This window comes from Herpailurus yagouaroundi, unplaced genomic scaffold, assembly GCF_014898765.1.
Source record: "Herpailurus yagouaroundi ecotype Mexico unplaced genomic scaffold, PumYag 67681, whole genome shotgun sequence".
NCBI classification, from domain to species: Eukaryota; Metazoa; Chordata; class Mammalia; order Carnivora; family Felidae; genus Herpailurus; species Herpailurus yagouaroundi.
The window spans coordinates 2499468-2514204 of NW_024420481.1; the positions used below are offsets into that span (position 1 = coordinate 2499468).

At 39.0% G+C, this 14737-nt stretch overlaps 2 protein-coding genes across 4 annotated transcripts in view; one reads left to right on the forward strand and one right to left on the reverse strand.

Moving 5' to 3' along the window:
* The window catches only part of FRMD7 (FERM domain containing 7), a 54383-nt gene extending 50859 nt beyond the window's left edge, over positions 1–3524 (forward strand). For all 3 annotated transcript variants that reach the window (XM_040468062.1, XM_040468063.1, XM_040468064.1), the window contains one exon: positions 1686–3524. In XM_040468062.1, coding sequence (XP_040323996.1) covers positions 1686–2750 — 1065 coding nt within the window. In that variant the 3' untranslated portion in view covers positions 2751–3524. The remainder of the gene's footprint in view (positions 1–1685) is intronic.
* Positions 3525–5030: 1506 nt separating this feature from the next.
* The window catches only part of STK26 (serine/threonine kinase 26), a 55395-nt gene continuing 45688 nt past the window's right edge, over positions 5031–14737 (reverse strand). The window contains exons 5-12 of the mRNA XM_040468157.1: positions 13933–14041; positions 13691–13848; positions 12113–12298; positions 10813–10961; positions 9469–9562; positions 8960–9022; positions 8736–8872; positions 5031–6799 (exon numbers count right to left, since the gene is read on the reverse strand). Of these exons, the coding sequence (XP_040324091.1) occupies positions 6775–6799; positions 8736–8872; positions 8960–9022; positions 9469–9562; positions 10813–10961; positions 12113–12298; positions 13691–13848; positions 13933–14041 (921 nt within the window). The 3' untranslated portion in view covers positions 5031–6774. The remainder of the gene's footprint in view (positions 6800–8735; positions 8873–8959; positions 9023–9468; positions 9563–10812; positions 10962–12112; positions 12299–13690; positions 13849–13932; positions 14042–14737) is intronic.

Genomic DNA, 14737 nt, shown 5'->3' on the forward strand with positions numbered 1-14737 from the left:
ATCCATTTTGAGTTTATTTTTGTGAATGGTGTGAGAAAGTGGTCTAGTTTCAACCTTCTGCCTGTTGCTGTCCAGTTCTCCCAGCACCATTTGTTAAAGAGACTGTCTTTTTTCCATTGGATGTTCTTTCCTGCTTTGTCAAAGATGAGTTGGCCATACGTTTGTGGGTCTAGTTCTGGGGTTTCTATTCTATTCCATTGGTCTATGTGTCTGTTTTTGTGCCAATACCATGCTGTCTTGATGATGACAGCTTTGTAGTAGAGGCTAAAGTCTGGGATTGGGATGCCTCCTGCTTTGGTCTTCTTCTTCAAAATTACTTTGGCTATTCGGGGCCTTTTGTGGTTCCATATGAATTTTAGGATTGCTTGTTCTAGTTTCGAGAAGAATGCTGGTGCAATTTTGATTGGGATTGCATTGAATGTGTAGATAGCTTTGGGTAGTATTGACATTTTGACAATATTTATTCTTCCAATCCATGAGCAGGGAATGTCTTTCCATTTCTTTAAATCTTCTTCAATTACCTTCATAAGCTTTCTATAGTTTTCAGCATACAGATCCTTTACATCTTTGGTTAGATTTATTCCTAGGTATTTTATGCTTCTTGGTGCAATTGTGAATGGGATCAGTTTCTTTACTTGTCTTTCTGTTGCTTCATTGTTAGTGTATAAGAATGCAACTGATTTCTGTACATTGATTTTGTACCCTGCAACTTTGCTGAATTCATGTATCAGTTCTAGCAGACTTTTGGTGGAGTCTATCGGATTTTCCATGTATAATATCATGTCATCTGCAAAAAGCGAAAGCTTGACTTCATCTTTGCCAATTTGGATGTATGGCACATTTTTAAATTGCACCTTGTGTTGCTAACATCTTGCAAAATGCAGATCCAAATGAATTTCTGTGGCTTTGCATGTTTAAAAGTATAAGCTCTTCCTTTTTACCTAATGAAAATCTTAAGGCTTAGAGGAAGCTGTAAGGTCTTGGGTTAACGTTTTAAAGTACTCTTGCTGTGTAATTTTGTCACTTAATTTAAGAACAGTGCTGTTCTCCTGGAACAGTGAGATGATGGCTTCGTTTGGGTTTTATAGCATTAGCCACGTTAATTATTTTTCTTTGGCTCTCCCTAAAAAAAAAAAAAATAATAATAATAATTATAGGTCTCACAAACGCTCATGTCTTCATTCAGGTCATAGGCAGCTTTTATCTCAAAAGCTTCACAGAGGTATGATGCTGGAAGGTACCATCTAATCTATGACCCTCTCATGCCATTCATAGCCCTCCTTCCCACCATTTTACAGAAAATAGGGAGGAGGCTGGAGCAGGGAGGTTAGGGGACTTGCCTAAGGTCACACGGCAAGTCAAAGGCAGAACCAGAACCAGAAAGCAGAACCCCTGGCTCATTTGTAGAGCTACTAAACCGCACTGCTTAAAGTCCCTCGCTGGCTGGAGCACATGGAGAACTCAGAGGCTGGGCTTGGGGTGGCAGTGAGAAAGGAGAGCGTCCTGTGTACTTTTTAGCGCAGGGATTGGGATATGGCACAAGTTATGGCCCTGCCTGGGACTAGAACATGGGTTGAAACGACGGTGTGAGAAATACCTTTGTGAAATTGGAGGCTACTTTGGATCCCTGCCCCCACCCCCACCAAACGACTCTTCTCTTCTTTCACCATGTCCTCCCTCTCAAGGTGGAAGATTTGAGACTAGCGTATGGCGGCGGATACTACCGAACCGCGAATGGGGTGCGAGCCTCGGAGCCCGTGCTGGACGGTAGGAGGAGGAGCTCAGCAGCCGAGATGACGTTTGCCGCCGCGCCAGAGCGGTCCAAACCAGAGGCGGACCCCGCATTGTTACATCAGTCCCAGAGCAGTTCCTCTTTCACTTTTCTTTACACAGACCCCGATCCCAGAGACTACTTTGAGGGAAGGAGTCCTCTGAGCTCCTTCCAGCCGAGCTGTAAGTTTGCTGACAATCACATGAGCACACCTGCCGGCCTCACAAGTGAAGTGAGCCCAGCGAGGCGGCTGACTTACACAGATGTGCCGTATATACCTTGTACTGGCCAGCAGGTCAATATTATGCCTCCCCAAGTCTTTTTTTACGTGGACAGACCACCCCAGGTGCCCAGACGGTCTCCGATCTTGGCAGAGGAAAGGGAAAGGCCAGACAGCTCTCCAGGGCCCACTGCAATGAAGCCAGCCAAAAGGAGCCCAAGGAATGTCAGAATGAAGAGCTTTCAGCAAGACTTTGAAGAACTCCAAGAAGCTATGGCCAGGACCAGTGGTAGGAGCAACATCAACATAGATCTGGAAGCGGAAGACCCAAATTTAGAAGATGCGTTTGCATGTAACATTCAAGAGCAAACTCCCAAACGATCCCAGAGCCAATCAGATATGAAAACAATCCGTTTTCCTTTTGGGTCTGAATTTAGACCTTTAGGGCCTTGTCCTACTCTGAGTCGTAAAGCTGACTTTTTCCCATATATGTTTGCAGAGCAGGAGCTTCCAACAGTTTTAATGCATCAGGGAGCATCAGAAAGATACGTAGCTAGTGAATCCAGTGATTCAGAATCAGAAATCCTTAAATCGGACTACTACTCTTTGTATGGCAAAGGGGTAAGGTCACCCATGGCCAGAATCCGCTTATCTTCTGGTAGTCTACAGCTAGATGAAGAGGACGAAGACGTTTCTTTCAGTACACCGACTGCTGAAGACAGGACTTTGCTAAAACCGTGTAATTACTTTTTAGCTTAGAAGTGTGAACGCCAGGAACATTCCTGGGCCAGTTCCATGTTGCCAACTTAGATTAAAAAAGAAAAAAAAAAGGAACCTTCTGCACAAACCGTTTTCTTAGTTACTACTCATTGGCATTAAGGGAATCTCCTGAGTTTGGGCACCGAGCTTATGAAAGATCCAGCTGCTGCTTCGTTCCTCAATCTCCTCTCTTCAAGTTTCCTCTGAAGTGACTCTGGAACATACCTTCTCGTCACCAGCACTGTTGTAGGGTGAGGTGGCCATTTATCATCTCCATGATACATTTCTCCATAGAGACATTATCAGTGAAGTTCGCGCTCTTCCACATTGAAGAATGAGGACAGTATGGGTTGGCATATAGAATTGTGTCCTTTAGTGATTTAGTAGATTGTGACTATGTTGGTCAGTTTGTTCTTAAACCATACTGCAACTAAAGGTTCCAGTGCAAATGTTTCTGTGACGTGTTAAAGATTTTGATTTTTATAACATATATTAGGGGGAGCATGGCCCTCTGATGTCTCAGGAACAAGATGGTGGCATACATCCTCTCGGCAGAATACAAGTTTGTGATGCATCTGGGACTGGGAAAAATTCTCAACCTCGGAAATTCATGAATTAATTTCTAAAGCCAGATATATGCCTGATGAAGATATGATGCTTGACTTATTTCTCTATTCTTAACTATTACATGTAGTGAAAGATAAAAGTCAACATGTTGGTTTATCTACTTTCTCCTGCAAGACTTAGTTTTTTTTTTTTTTGCATGTATGTAGGCAAAGAAATGAGATGAACAGAATTTTAATAAAGAGTGATGAACATCCATTTATTTAAAAAAATAAGTTGCAACTATGACCTTCATTTTGCTTGTTATTATTCTTTTTAAAAGTTTGTCTAGAGAGAGTGAGAGAGAGCAAGCAGGGGAGGAACAGAGAGGGGAGAGAGAGAATCCCAAGCAGGCTCTGTGCTGTCGGTCCAGAGCCTGAATGTGGGGCTCCATCTCACAAACTGTGAGATCATGACTTGAACTGAAATCAAGAGTTGGATGCATAACCAGCTGAGCCACCCAGGCACCCCTGGGTCTTCATTTTGTTTTAACCAATTTCAGAAATGATTGGTTCTGGTTTATTACTAAAGGAAGGGACAGTTAGAAAATAAGAAAAAGGAAGGAGGGAGGTGAAAATGTATATTCAGGGATGAAGTGGTTGAACTGCGACTGCTGAAAAGAGAAAGGATCGTGCTAAAACCAGACTGAGTTCATGAACCAAGATTCTATTCCTGACCCATTCAGAATTTCCCTACTATTCCTCCTGGAAGGTACAGCATTCCATCTGAGAACTTCATTTATTGATTTTAATGTTAAGTACAACATATTTACAGGACAATGTTGGGTCCTAACTTCAAACAAATGATGCAATTACATAAGCAAGCTATTTTTATACATGACTTAATGGAGAAAAGATGGATGGAACCGTTTTCTTACTTTCCTCATCCTTATATCAGAAAATATCCTTTTAACATACCTTTCTCTAGTCCTTTCCCTCATTCTAGCACTTTTTTCCCTGCTCTTTGAATCCTACCCAGTAACTCACAAATCTATCTAGCATCTATCTATCTATATTTGAGAGAGAGAGAGCACGAGCATGGGAGGGTAGAGACAGAGAGGGAGAGAGAGAATCCTAAGCAGTCTTCGTGCTGTCAGCGTGGAGCCTGATGTGGTGCTTTATCTCATGAACCATGAGATCATGACCTGAGCCAAAATCAAGATTCGGACGCTTAACTGACTCCCAGGCTCCCCAAGAAAAGCTATTTAATAGTAAGAATATATTGAAGTCCAGTTATGTATGTGTTAATCCTATAGATCCTCAAAGCTATATTAAGCTCATCTTCGACTTTTTCTCTAGGAAAACTCAAATTCCTTTAGGCTTCTATGCTATTTCTCATCTCAGCTCTGGAAGTCTTTGTGAAATTTGTTTTCCCCAAAGAGCTATATGGTTCAAGTCTGTATATGATTTCCTAATAAAACTATTGTTAGGGTGACCGTACAACTTATTGTCCAACCTAGGACATTTCTGACTGAAAGAGGACTCTCAATTTCGTCATGACAGGGGGGCATATCTTCACTGTAGCCATAATCAATGTTTGAATATGAAGAATACCTTCTAGTTTCCAATGGAGACGTTGGTGTTAAATTTCCAACAGCAAATTAAAGGGCAAAGGAGAAAAAATTTGAAATAACTAAAATATGACACCATAACCCCCCTGGAGAAAACATACACTGAGGACCATGAAATTTAAATATTTATTTTTAACCCCCCCCACAACACTGGAGTATGCTTCACCTAGAAACAGTTTATAGGACTAGTAACTATAATGAATAAGCAATATAATTCCTACTCATGATGTGGCTGTGTTGTCAAGTTTCAAATAATCAATTTATAAATTTATTACCTTTGCTTTTACAAAAATATTCATTTAACCCATGAAATGAGTTGCAAAATTATTCCTAGACCTCTATAGTTTATAAACTGTAATTGACTTTCAGTTCCATAGCAGGTGAACATTTCAACTGAACCATTACTTCAAAATACAATGTGTTAAAAGTAATTGTTACAGTATAGGCACCAATGAAAAGATTTTTCTTGGCATATGACATGACCACAACTTATTCAAGTGTCTGTATTATTACAGAAAAAGAGGAGGTAATGGCCACTTTGACTAAAACCTGTATTCTTGAGGAACGTCTTTCTTCTAATATTTGGCAATTATTCAGGTTTTTAGAAATGATTTCTGTGCAAAAACCAAATTGTGCAGATCTAAACCAGACGTTAACTATCAAAACTAATTAATACCAATAATTCTACAACTACTGAAAATATAGCCCCAGTTCAAAACTTAGGCAGGCATAATATATATATTGGGCTTAAAAGAAAAAAGGTATTACCCCATGTAACAGTACCATAAATATAACAGCTAATTAACTGTACAGTCTAACTTAACATTGTACGGACACAGATCATTCTGTACTATGGTTATTTTCATATGAACTAAAAAATGCTTATTTAAATACCCTTTCAAAAATGAACAAACGATGCTTATGTACTAGATAATTATGAAGAACAAAAAAAGTATAAATAGTTTATAGGACATTTTACTACCATGACAAAAATATGCTGGTGTAAATTATATTCCTACCTGTTGATCAGGTATTTAATCACATGATTATCAGCTTTTTTTAAGCCCCCCAAATCCAAGCATAAAATATGCAATATGAATTGAAGATTTTAAAAACGAAGCCTAATTCCTCCAGTACTGCCAAAAACCCATCCTTGGCTAATTAGTATTGCTTTAAATTTTCAACCATGTTAAATGAGGGTTAATAGCCTCTTCTAAAAGAGAAGGTAAATACTGTTGCTACATGTTGCCTATAAATGCTTCAAACACAGGGCTCTCAAATGTGATCGTCATTGAGCTGCCTGGGATATCATACCAATTTTGTATAAGAGTCAATACTTTTCCAGGTTTCATTGCCAAGAGCTTATTAAAAACTTCTGTCCTAAGAATATATGACCTGTTTCCATCTCCCCAACAATAGTCATTTTTAGAAAATGCTTGGTTTAAAAGATAAAGTGTTTTGAGTCTTGATGATTTACAAAAGTTGAATATTTAGGATGACTTTGAAAGACCTGTATGTTTCTTGGGTGCACAGTTAACTAAAGATCAAAACATGAAAGGTATTCATCCCAGTAACTTAATAATGATACCTAAAAGCAAAACTGTATCGCAACATTTAGTAGAATACAGGTGAAACTACAGTATTAAAAGTTATTCCTTACAAAATAATCTCTTTAAGATATAAAATGATAAACACCATCACAAAATAGTTGAAGAGCTTCTTCCAAATCTTCAATGTTGCAAAGATCCAAAAGGCACATGGAGCTCATGAGTTAAGCATTGTTAAGCTTTAAGTAGCTTTGGTGGGTTTCTCTGAGTCCGTATGAAACAGAAGCCAATAATAAGAAGTTCCTTAGGGGGATTCATCTGCTGAACACCTATAAAATGAAGAAAAACGTAAACGGATACGTAACTATGTATGTTTTTATTTCTCAGCTGTGTGAACTCTGCAATGGAGGAACTGATTCAGCAAGCCAAATTCTCTTACTGAATCTCATGTAGAGGTTAAAATATAAAGCAGTTCAAAAATCCCTTCTGTATCTGATTTTACAACCTCCAACCGATTTGTCTGCAAATTGGAAAAGAGTGGGAAGTTGTCCATGAAAATCTATTGGATTTTTTAAAATATTTATTTCAGAGAGAGAGAGAGAGAGAGGGAGAGAGGGAGAGAATATCTTAAGCAGGCTTCACACTGTCAGCGCAGAGCCTGATGCGGGGCTCGAACTCACAAACTGTGAGATCACAACTTGAACTGAAACCAAGAGTCAGACGCTCAGCTACCTGAGCCACCCAGGTGCCCCAAATCTATGGGATTTTTAAGAGGAGCTTCAGTTTATCTGTACAAGTAGGCTTCATCCGAGAGAAGATCCATCAGAGTATATGGTTTATAGGCTGTATAGTTTGTTCCAATTTGATCCCAGTGGCATCACAAATACAAAAACAAGTAGAAAGATGTACTGAGGGGCACCTGGGTGGTTCAGTTGGTTACACGTCCAACTCCAGCTCAGGTCATGATCTCACGGTTCGTGAGTTCAAGCCCCTCATTGGGCTCTCTGCTGTCAGCACAGAGCCCACTTCAGATCCTCTGTACCCCGCCTTCTCTTTCTGCCCCCTCCCCGCTCATTCTCTCAAAAACTATAACTAAAAAAAAATTAAAAAAAAAAAAAAAAGAAAAATGCACTGAGAAGTGATATAATGGGATTGAGGCTAGAGTTAGTATTGCTTTATAACTTGTTTGAGCTAAGAAGCTGTGTGTTTGTGCATGCATATAAAGTCTTGTTTAAAAAGAGAACTTGTTGGGGTGCCTGGGTGGCTCCGTCGGTTAAGCACCGACTTCAGCTCAGGTCATGATCTCGTGGTTTGTGAGTTTAAGCCCCACGTCAGGCTCTGTGCTGACAGCTTAGAGCCTGGAGCCTGCTTCGGATGCTGTGTCTCCCTCTCTCTGCTCCTTCCCCACTTGTGCTATCTCTCTCTATCTCTGAAAAATAAACATTAAAAAATTTAAAAGAATAAAAAAAATAAAAAGAGAATTTGCAAATGAAATGTGCGAACTGTATTGAATGGGAACAAAGTTAAACCAACAGCTCAAGAGACAGTGTGGAAACTGAAGTCAATCATAAGGACGTTTTATACTCTTCAGTGACCTCCTCTACCTAAAATCCTTCCTTTAACTTTTCTTACAGGGGTTAAACTTTAGCACTGGAAACTATGCGAATAGTAGTGTGATGAGGGTAGCGGCAAGAATTAAAGCATTCCTAAATGGTATTTACAAGGGCCCAAATAAAAATATGCTCCATATCGGCCTTTTGTTTATATTCCTGCTAGCAGGCAGAGGAGAAAAACAACAGGCCATTTCATTCAGTGGAAAACGACCTTGTAATGCCCAAAGATAATAATTCCAAAAGCTAATGTTTAAGATGGGCAACAAACAAAACAGTTTTAAGCATACCACTATTTAAAATTTTTTTTTTCAACGTTTATTTATTTTTGGGACAGAGAGAGACAGAGCATGAACGGGCGAGGGGCAGAGAGAGAGGGAGACACAGAATCGGAAACAGGCTCCAGGCTCTGAGCCATCAGCCCAGAGCCCGACGCGGGGCTCGAACTCACGGACCGTGAGATCGTGACCTGGCTGAAGTCGGACGCTTAACCGACTGCGCCACCCAGGCGCCCCGTAGCATACCACTATTTAAGAAGTGACTTAATAATGAGGAATGATTGCAATGACTGAATCAAGGTAATTCTATTGCATCACGAACTAACACCCAACAGAAAATGTTAAAATAAACATTTTAAATGACATTTCAAGCTTACTTTTGGAATTTCTCAATTAATTTCTTCACCATTTTATCTGTGATGCCAGGACAGGCAGCTTCAGCCACAGCAATACTTTTCTCGAGTTCTTCAATTGCCTGATTCCTGCTAGCGTTGTTCTCATCCTGCTGTTTAAGCTGAGAAAGAAAGAATCAATAGCAATAACATTTAAAATTACTATACTTCTTGGCGTAGATATCCAAAGCTGATGAATCCATACTTACTTCAGCAAATGCAGGTGTGATTATCATAGACAAACAGCTCAGGGTCTGCACAAGATCTTGCTCCTTTGAACAAATAATTTAGATTATACACATGAAATTAAAATAATCATTCATGTTTTTCTTATTCCATAACAAGGGAGCACTAATTTGAATTCTCCCTCCCAAAAGACCCAATATAAGGCACGTCTCCATGCTTCCTTCCTAATTCCCATCCATCATCCAGAAGGCTTCTAACTTCTGGGATTACAATAGATATCCATAATTCCACTGGGTTTATGCACCTCTAAGTAAAATGCATTTAAAAACATACCAATGGCCACTTAAATGACTTCCATGACCTTTACTTAATTAGCTCAAAACTAATGGCAAATGAAGCATATTATGGACACTGGGAGGTAGACAGGAATTTAGGGGTATTAAATTCTAGTAATTTTTGGCCATCGTAATCTCACTATGTAGTTCAACAGAGTCTATCAAGAGGAAGTAAGTGATTATCTCCATGTACATACTGCCCCATTCTGTAGTTTCTTTGGATCAGGCTTCTTTCGCACGGTGGTAAAGCTCCATTCAGGATGAGTATTATTTTCTCTGCTGGTGGATTCCCTAAAGAGATTGCCCAAAATACTAATATAAGTTCCTAAATAATTCAGCTTGGTGAAAATATCAAATCAATGCAGCCACACTCTGAAGAGTTGTCTCGATATAGACAAAAATCATAGTATAAGAAAGGATGTGGTCTCAGTTTCAGGTAGATACAATTTACTTGAAGAAGAGCAGTAGTTCTCAACTCTGAAGTATGCATCAGGATCACATGTGGAGACCTCTTATTGTATAGAAAGGCCTGCCCACACCCCTCCCCACTGACTGGATCAGGATCTCCTGTAGTGTGGCTTTTGATTCTTTAAAAAAATTTTTTTCATGTTTGTTTGTTTTTTTGTTTGTTTTAAGAGTGAGAGAATCCCAAGCAGGCTCCACACTGTCCGTGCAGAGCCCGATGTGGGACTTGAACTCACAAACCGTGAGATCATGACCTGAGCCAAAACCAAGAGATGGACGCTTAACCGACTGAGCCACCCAGGCGCCCCTTTGGATTCTTTTTTAACATTCCGTGTGCTACTTTCATGGGCCGCTAAGGCCAACAAACCATTACAACAAGGCACAAAAATCATCCTGGTATTTTTTATTGTTTTCAAAAGTAGGGCAATTTCTCATAAAGGCAGGACTCTGAGAGTATTGTCTAAAGAAATTTGGTGTTGTCTTTGTGCCAATTCATCAAGTGGAAGAGAAAATTCTGGTATAACCCACAGACTTTCCTAGTCTAAATTAAGTTATGGACTTAGAAGATAAGATGTCACTGTAAATGCTGCAGTTAAAAACTGGTGTAGTTTTTTTAGGAGGGTCCAAATCACACATAAATGAATACTTAAATATATCAGTCTGATCACAGTTCAGGACATGGCCAAGAGGTGGGAAAGGCCTGGCAGTCAGTGCTCCAGAGGGATTTTGTAGGTTTCCCCCAAAGTATGAGAAGACATAGCCTTTATCACTTTGGGCAAACTGATGTAACACTTTTAATAGAATCTTGTTCCAAAATTTTGTAATATACTCAAGTATCCACTAGGGGTTAGACCGAGACCATTTAAAACTAGAGCAATTCACTTCTAAGAAAAAACATGTTTCTAAATTCATTGTACTGCACAGACTGTGATTTTAAAAACTTTTCACAGTTTCTACTATAAAAATTGAAAATACAGCTTCCATTTTATGCTAGAGAAAGCATAGTGGATACTGGTTAGAAGATACGCAGTATTCGAACGGGCTACCTACATAACAATGAAATGATTTGTACATACGAATCAGAGCCCTCAGAATCAGATTCATCATCACTGTGCCCTTCTGCCTTCCATCTCTTAAATCGATCTATCAGTTCGGTCAGATAAGAAGTCTTCTTTGAATTTTTTACAATGAATTTGTGTTTCAGAAGTTCTTTAGCTGTAGGACGCTAGGGAAAGATATGAAGGTCACATGAATATTTCGAGGCCCTTTATGATTGCAAGGTGTGGTAAAAAAAGTAACTTCCATTATTACGCTGAAAAGGTATGTCTGAAAAGTATGTCTACAGACACAAGGACAGCTAAAATGCTGTAGGGCAATGGCTAATTCTACTCTTTGAAGTGGCTCAAGGCAACCAAATTAAATTTACTACTCTGGTACCAATTTGTTCAAACACAATGGACAAAAAGGTGGCCTGTCCACCAGCAAACTGGCAGGTGGGGCCTTCTCCAAAGCAGAGAGACACGTGGCAAGGTTTTGAAAATGGAGTAAAAATTTACAACCATTTCACAATAGTGCTTTAAAAATACTTTTATTATATTTACTGTAAGTTGAAAAAACTGGATGAAAACTAGCAAGGCTAAAACTTTTATTATCATCTGCACCTATCATGTGATCCCCAGATTAATCCTCTCCCCGTCACACGTGAATTCATACTGCACCTAAATACAAATGCCACATCCTGTGGGGGATATTTCGCTCCTGGTATTTTGTCAATATCAGAATGTTCATTCTCAATTTTAAAACAGTTACATCACAACTTAGTTCTTGTACACTTCTAGCTTCTAGAAGTCACCAGGCAGCTTTATTTTTGAAGTAGTAAAGCAACTGTGATCAAATGTGCCAGGTAAACGAGTGGAGTTCACTAGACATCAGTAAAAACATGCAACTTCATGTTGGAATTTCTCAACGTTAAATTTTGAAACGAGTGAAAGGCACACATAACTTTTCATGAAAAATGAAAACACTGTTGAATAAATATCACTGTGAATAGTTACACATGTGCTTTAATAGTGACATCCTACAACAGAAACCTTATTTCTCAAATTTCCTTCCTGCTGAAATAGGAAATGATCAATAGAATAAGGAGGAAGCTAGGGGCCATGAGCAAGAGAAAAAGATACAGGGCAAGGAGAAAAGGAAGTAAGGATCTTGTTAAGAACTGAACAGAATTAGCAAGATAGGGGGGAGAACCAGGTTCCTAGAAGGATCTTAGACAATTTTCCCATGCACTGTATTCCCCACTGTAGAAAAACTACATTTGCTTTAAATAGCTTTAATAATAGAAAACAAATAGTAGTAAGAGCAATATATACTCACAAATGATGGATCTTTGTTCAGGCAAGCATCAATAAACTCCTTGAAGGACTTAGTAAAGTCTCCAACAAGAGTTGGAGGGTTGTTTTTTGGAATAAGAAACAGAACTCTCATTGGATGCATATCAGAGTTGGGTGGCTCTCCTTTGGCTAGCTCAATAGCAGTAATTCCCAATGACCAAATGTCAGCCTGAGGTAAGAGAAAGAAAAAAATATTACCTCGAAATTCCATTCCAGCAGACTGCCACAAAATAGCCTATGGGTCATATGATATTAAAGTGTCCTGGGGCACCTGGGTGGCTCAGTGGGTTGAGTGTGTGACTCTTGGTTTTGGCTCAGGTCATGATCTCAATCTCATGATTCATGAGGTCGAGCCCGGTGTCAGGCTTCTTGCTGACAGTGTGGAGCCTGCTTCTTTTTCTGCCCCTCCCCTGCTCACTCTCTCTCTCTCTCTCAAAATAAATAAATAAACTTTAAAAAAGGTGTCTTAAAAGGAGTGCCTGGCTGGCTCACTTGGAAGAGCATGCAATTCTTGACCTTGGGGTAGTAGATTCAAGCCCCAAGTTGAGGGCAGAGAGGACAGACATACATACATAAACAAACTAAAAAAAAAATGAAGTGTCTCAAGAAATGCAATGGCAATACATTTTTATTAATATAATTCATTTATTTAAAAAAATTAACAAATTCCTGGGGTGACTGGATGGCTCAGTCAGTTCCGTGTCTAACTCTTGATCTCAGCTCAGGTCTTGATCTTAAGGGTGGTGAGGTCAAGTCCCACATTGGGCTCAGCACTGGGTGTGAAACCTACTTAAAAAAAGAATTATCGGATGAGCACCGGGTGTTGTATGGAAACTAATTTGACAATAGATTTCATAAAAAAAAAGAATTATCAAATTCCCTAACTTTTTGCCTGGCACCATATTCTAGATACTGAGGATTCCAGTGGTGAATAAAACAGACAAAAATCTCTGCTCTGAAGGGGCTTGTGTTCTAACGGAAGAGACAAATATGTAAATTATACAATGTCAGATGGTGCTAGGTTCAATGAAGAAAATAACAAATCAGGATCACGGAATAATGGATGATTGCAAGGGGTTGCAAATTTACATGGGATGGCTAGGGAAGACTATTCTGTGAGGTAATGTTTAAGCAGAGACCTGATTGGGAGGAAAGTTATTCCAGATAGAAGGAATGGTGAGTGCAAAGGTCCTGAGGCCAGAGCGTACTTGCTATGTTTGTGGGACATAGCACCCACTGTGGCCAAAGCAGATAGAATATAGAGGGAGAGTAATAAGAGATGAGGTTGAGGAGGCAGACAAGGGCCAGATCATCAAGAGCCATGTATGTGATAGTAAGGACTTTGGATTTTATTCTAAGTGGAATGGAAGGCCATTGAAGGGAATAAGGTCCAAATATGATCAGCATCCAGGGAACTAATGGGTTAGCAGTAACACTTGACATAACTCTAGCTTTAGAAATACTTCTAAAACAAGGAAAACTGGGATGGTTTATTATATAGAATAGCACGCTCTATAAAACCTATTATTAAAAACTAAAGTTTGTACAGGTAACACTTTACTTTTGAGTCATAAGCCGACTGTTGAATAACTTCAGGAGCCATCCAAAATGGTGTTCCCACAAAGGTATTTCTTTTAATTTGTGTATCTGTCAGCTGGCCAGCAACTCCAAAGTCAGCAAGTTTAACATCTCCTTGTTCTGACAGCAAGACGTTGGCAGCTAGGAGGAAAAAAGAAACAAAAAACGCTCAGTTTCCTCAGAATGCAGCTACTTTTCTCAGGTTCATGTAAGATTTTTGTATACCTTTTATGTCTCGGTGAATTTTCTTTTCTGAATGCAGATAGTCCAGACCTTTCAAAATTTCCTTTAGCATGGTAGCAATCTGGAACTCATCAAATGGACCAGCTCGAAGCTTAGGGGGAAAACACACACACTTTTACAAACATATGTAAGTTCCAAACAATGAAGTACTAACTTGATATGATCTTTGAAATAAGGGAATCACTTAGATATATGAAGCAATTCTGCTTATTAAGCCAATATTTAAACAAAGGAGAAAAAGATTAAAAAGGTAAGGGAAGATAGTAAACAAGTTAAGTCTGAAATGGTTAAGGCTGAAATGGTTTTTAAATGGATTAGATTTAATCTCAAAAGATAATACAAGCAGTGTTACCTCTGTATGTACTAGCTCCAAATAGTGAGGTTCTTAAATATTTACATCAAAGATTTAAGAAATACTCTTAAATAATGACAGAACTAGCTTTCTTTTCTTTTCTTTCTTTCTTTGGCTAGGAAAAAAGAAATCAGCTACTTAAATTTCGACATTTGCTATTTAAATGATTAACTATTTACACTAAACTGATTTTGAGATCAAAAAGTCTGTAAGATTTCCGGAGCAACTCAGCTCAATGGTACAGGTCAGCCACAGCACAGTTCTTAGCATTTATGTATCTCAATAACACTGTAAAGCAGGCAGCCTTTCCGAGGCTGAGATTTTAAAAGTTAGTTAGGAATACAGCAATTAATCTGTTTAGACTTCATTGTAAAAAAAAAAAAAAAAAGATCGAATCATGAAGGGGTATGGTTTTTTAACTAAATGTAACACATT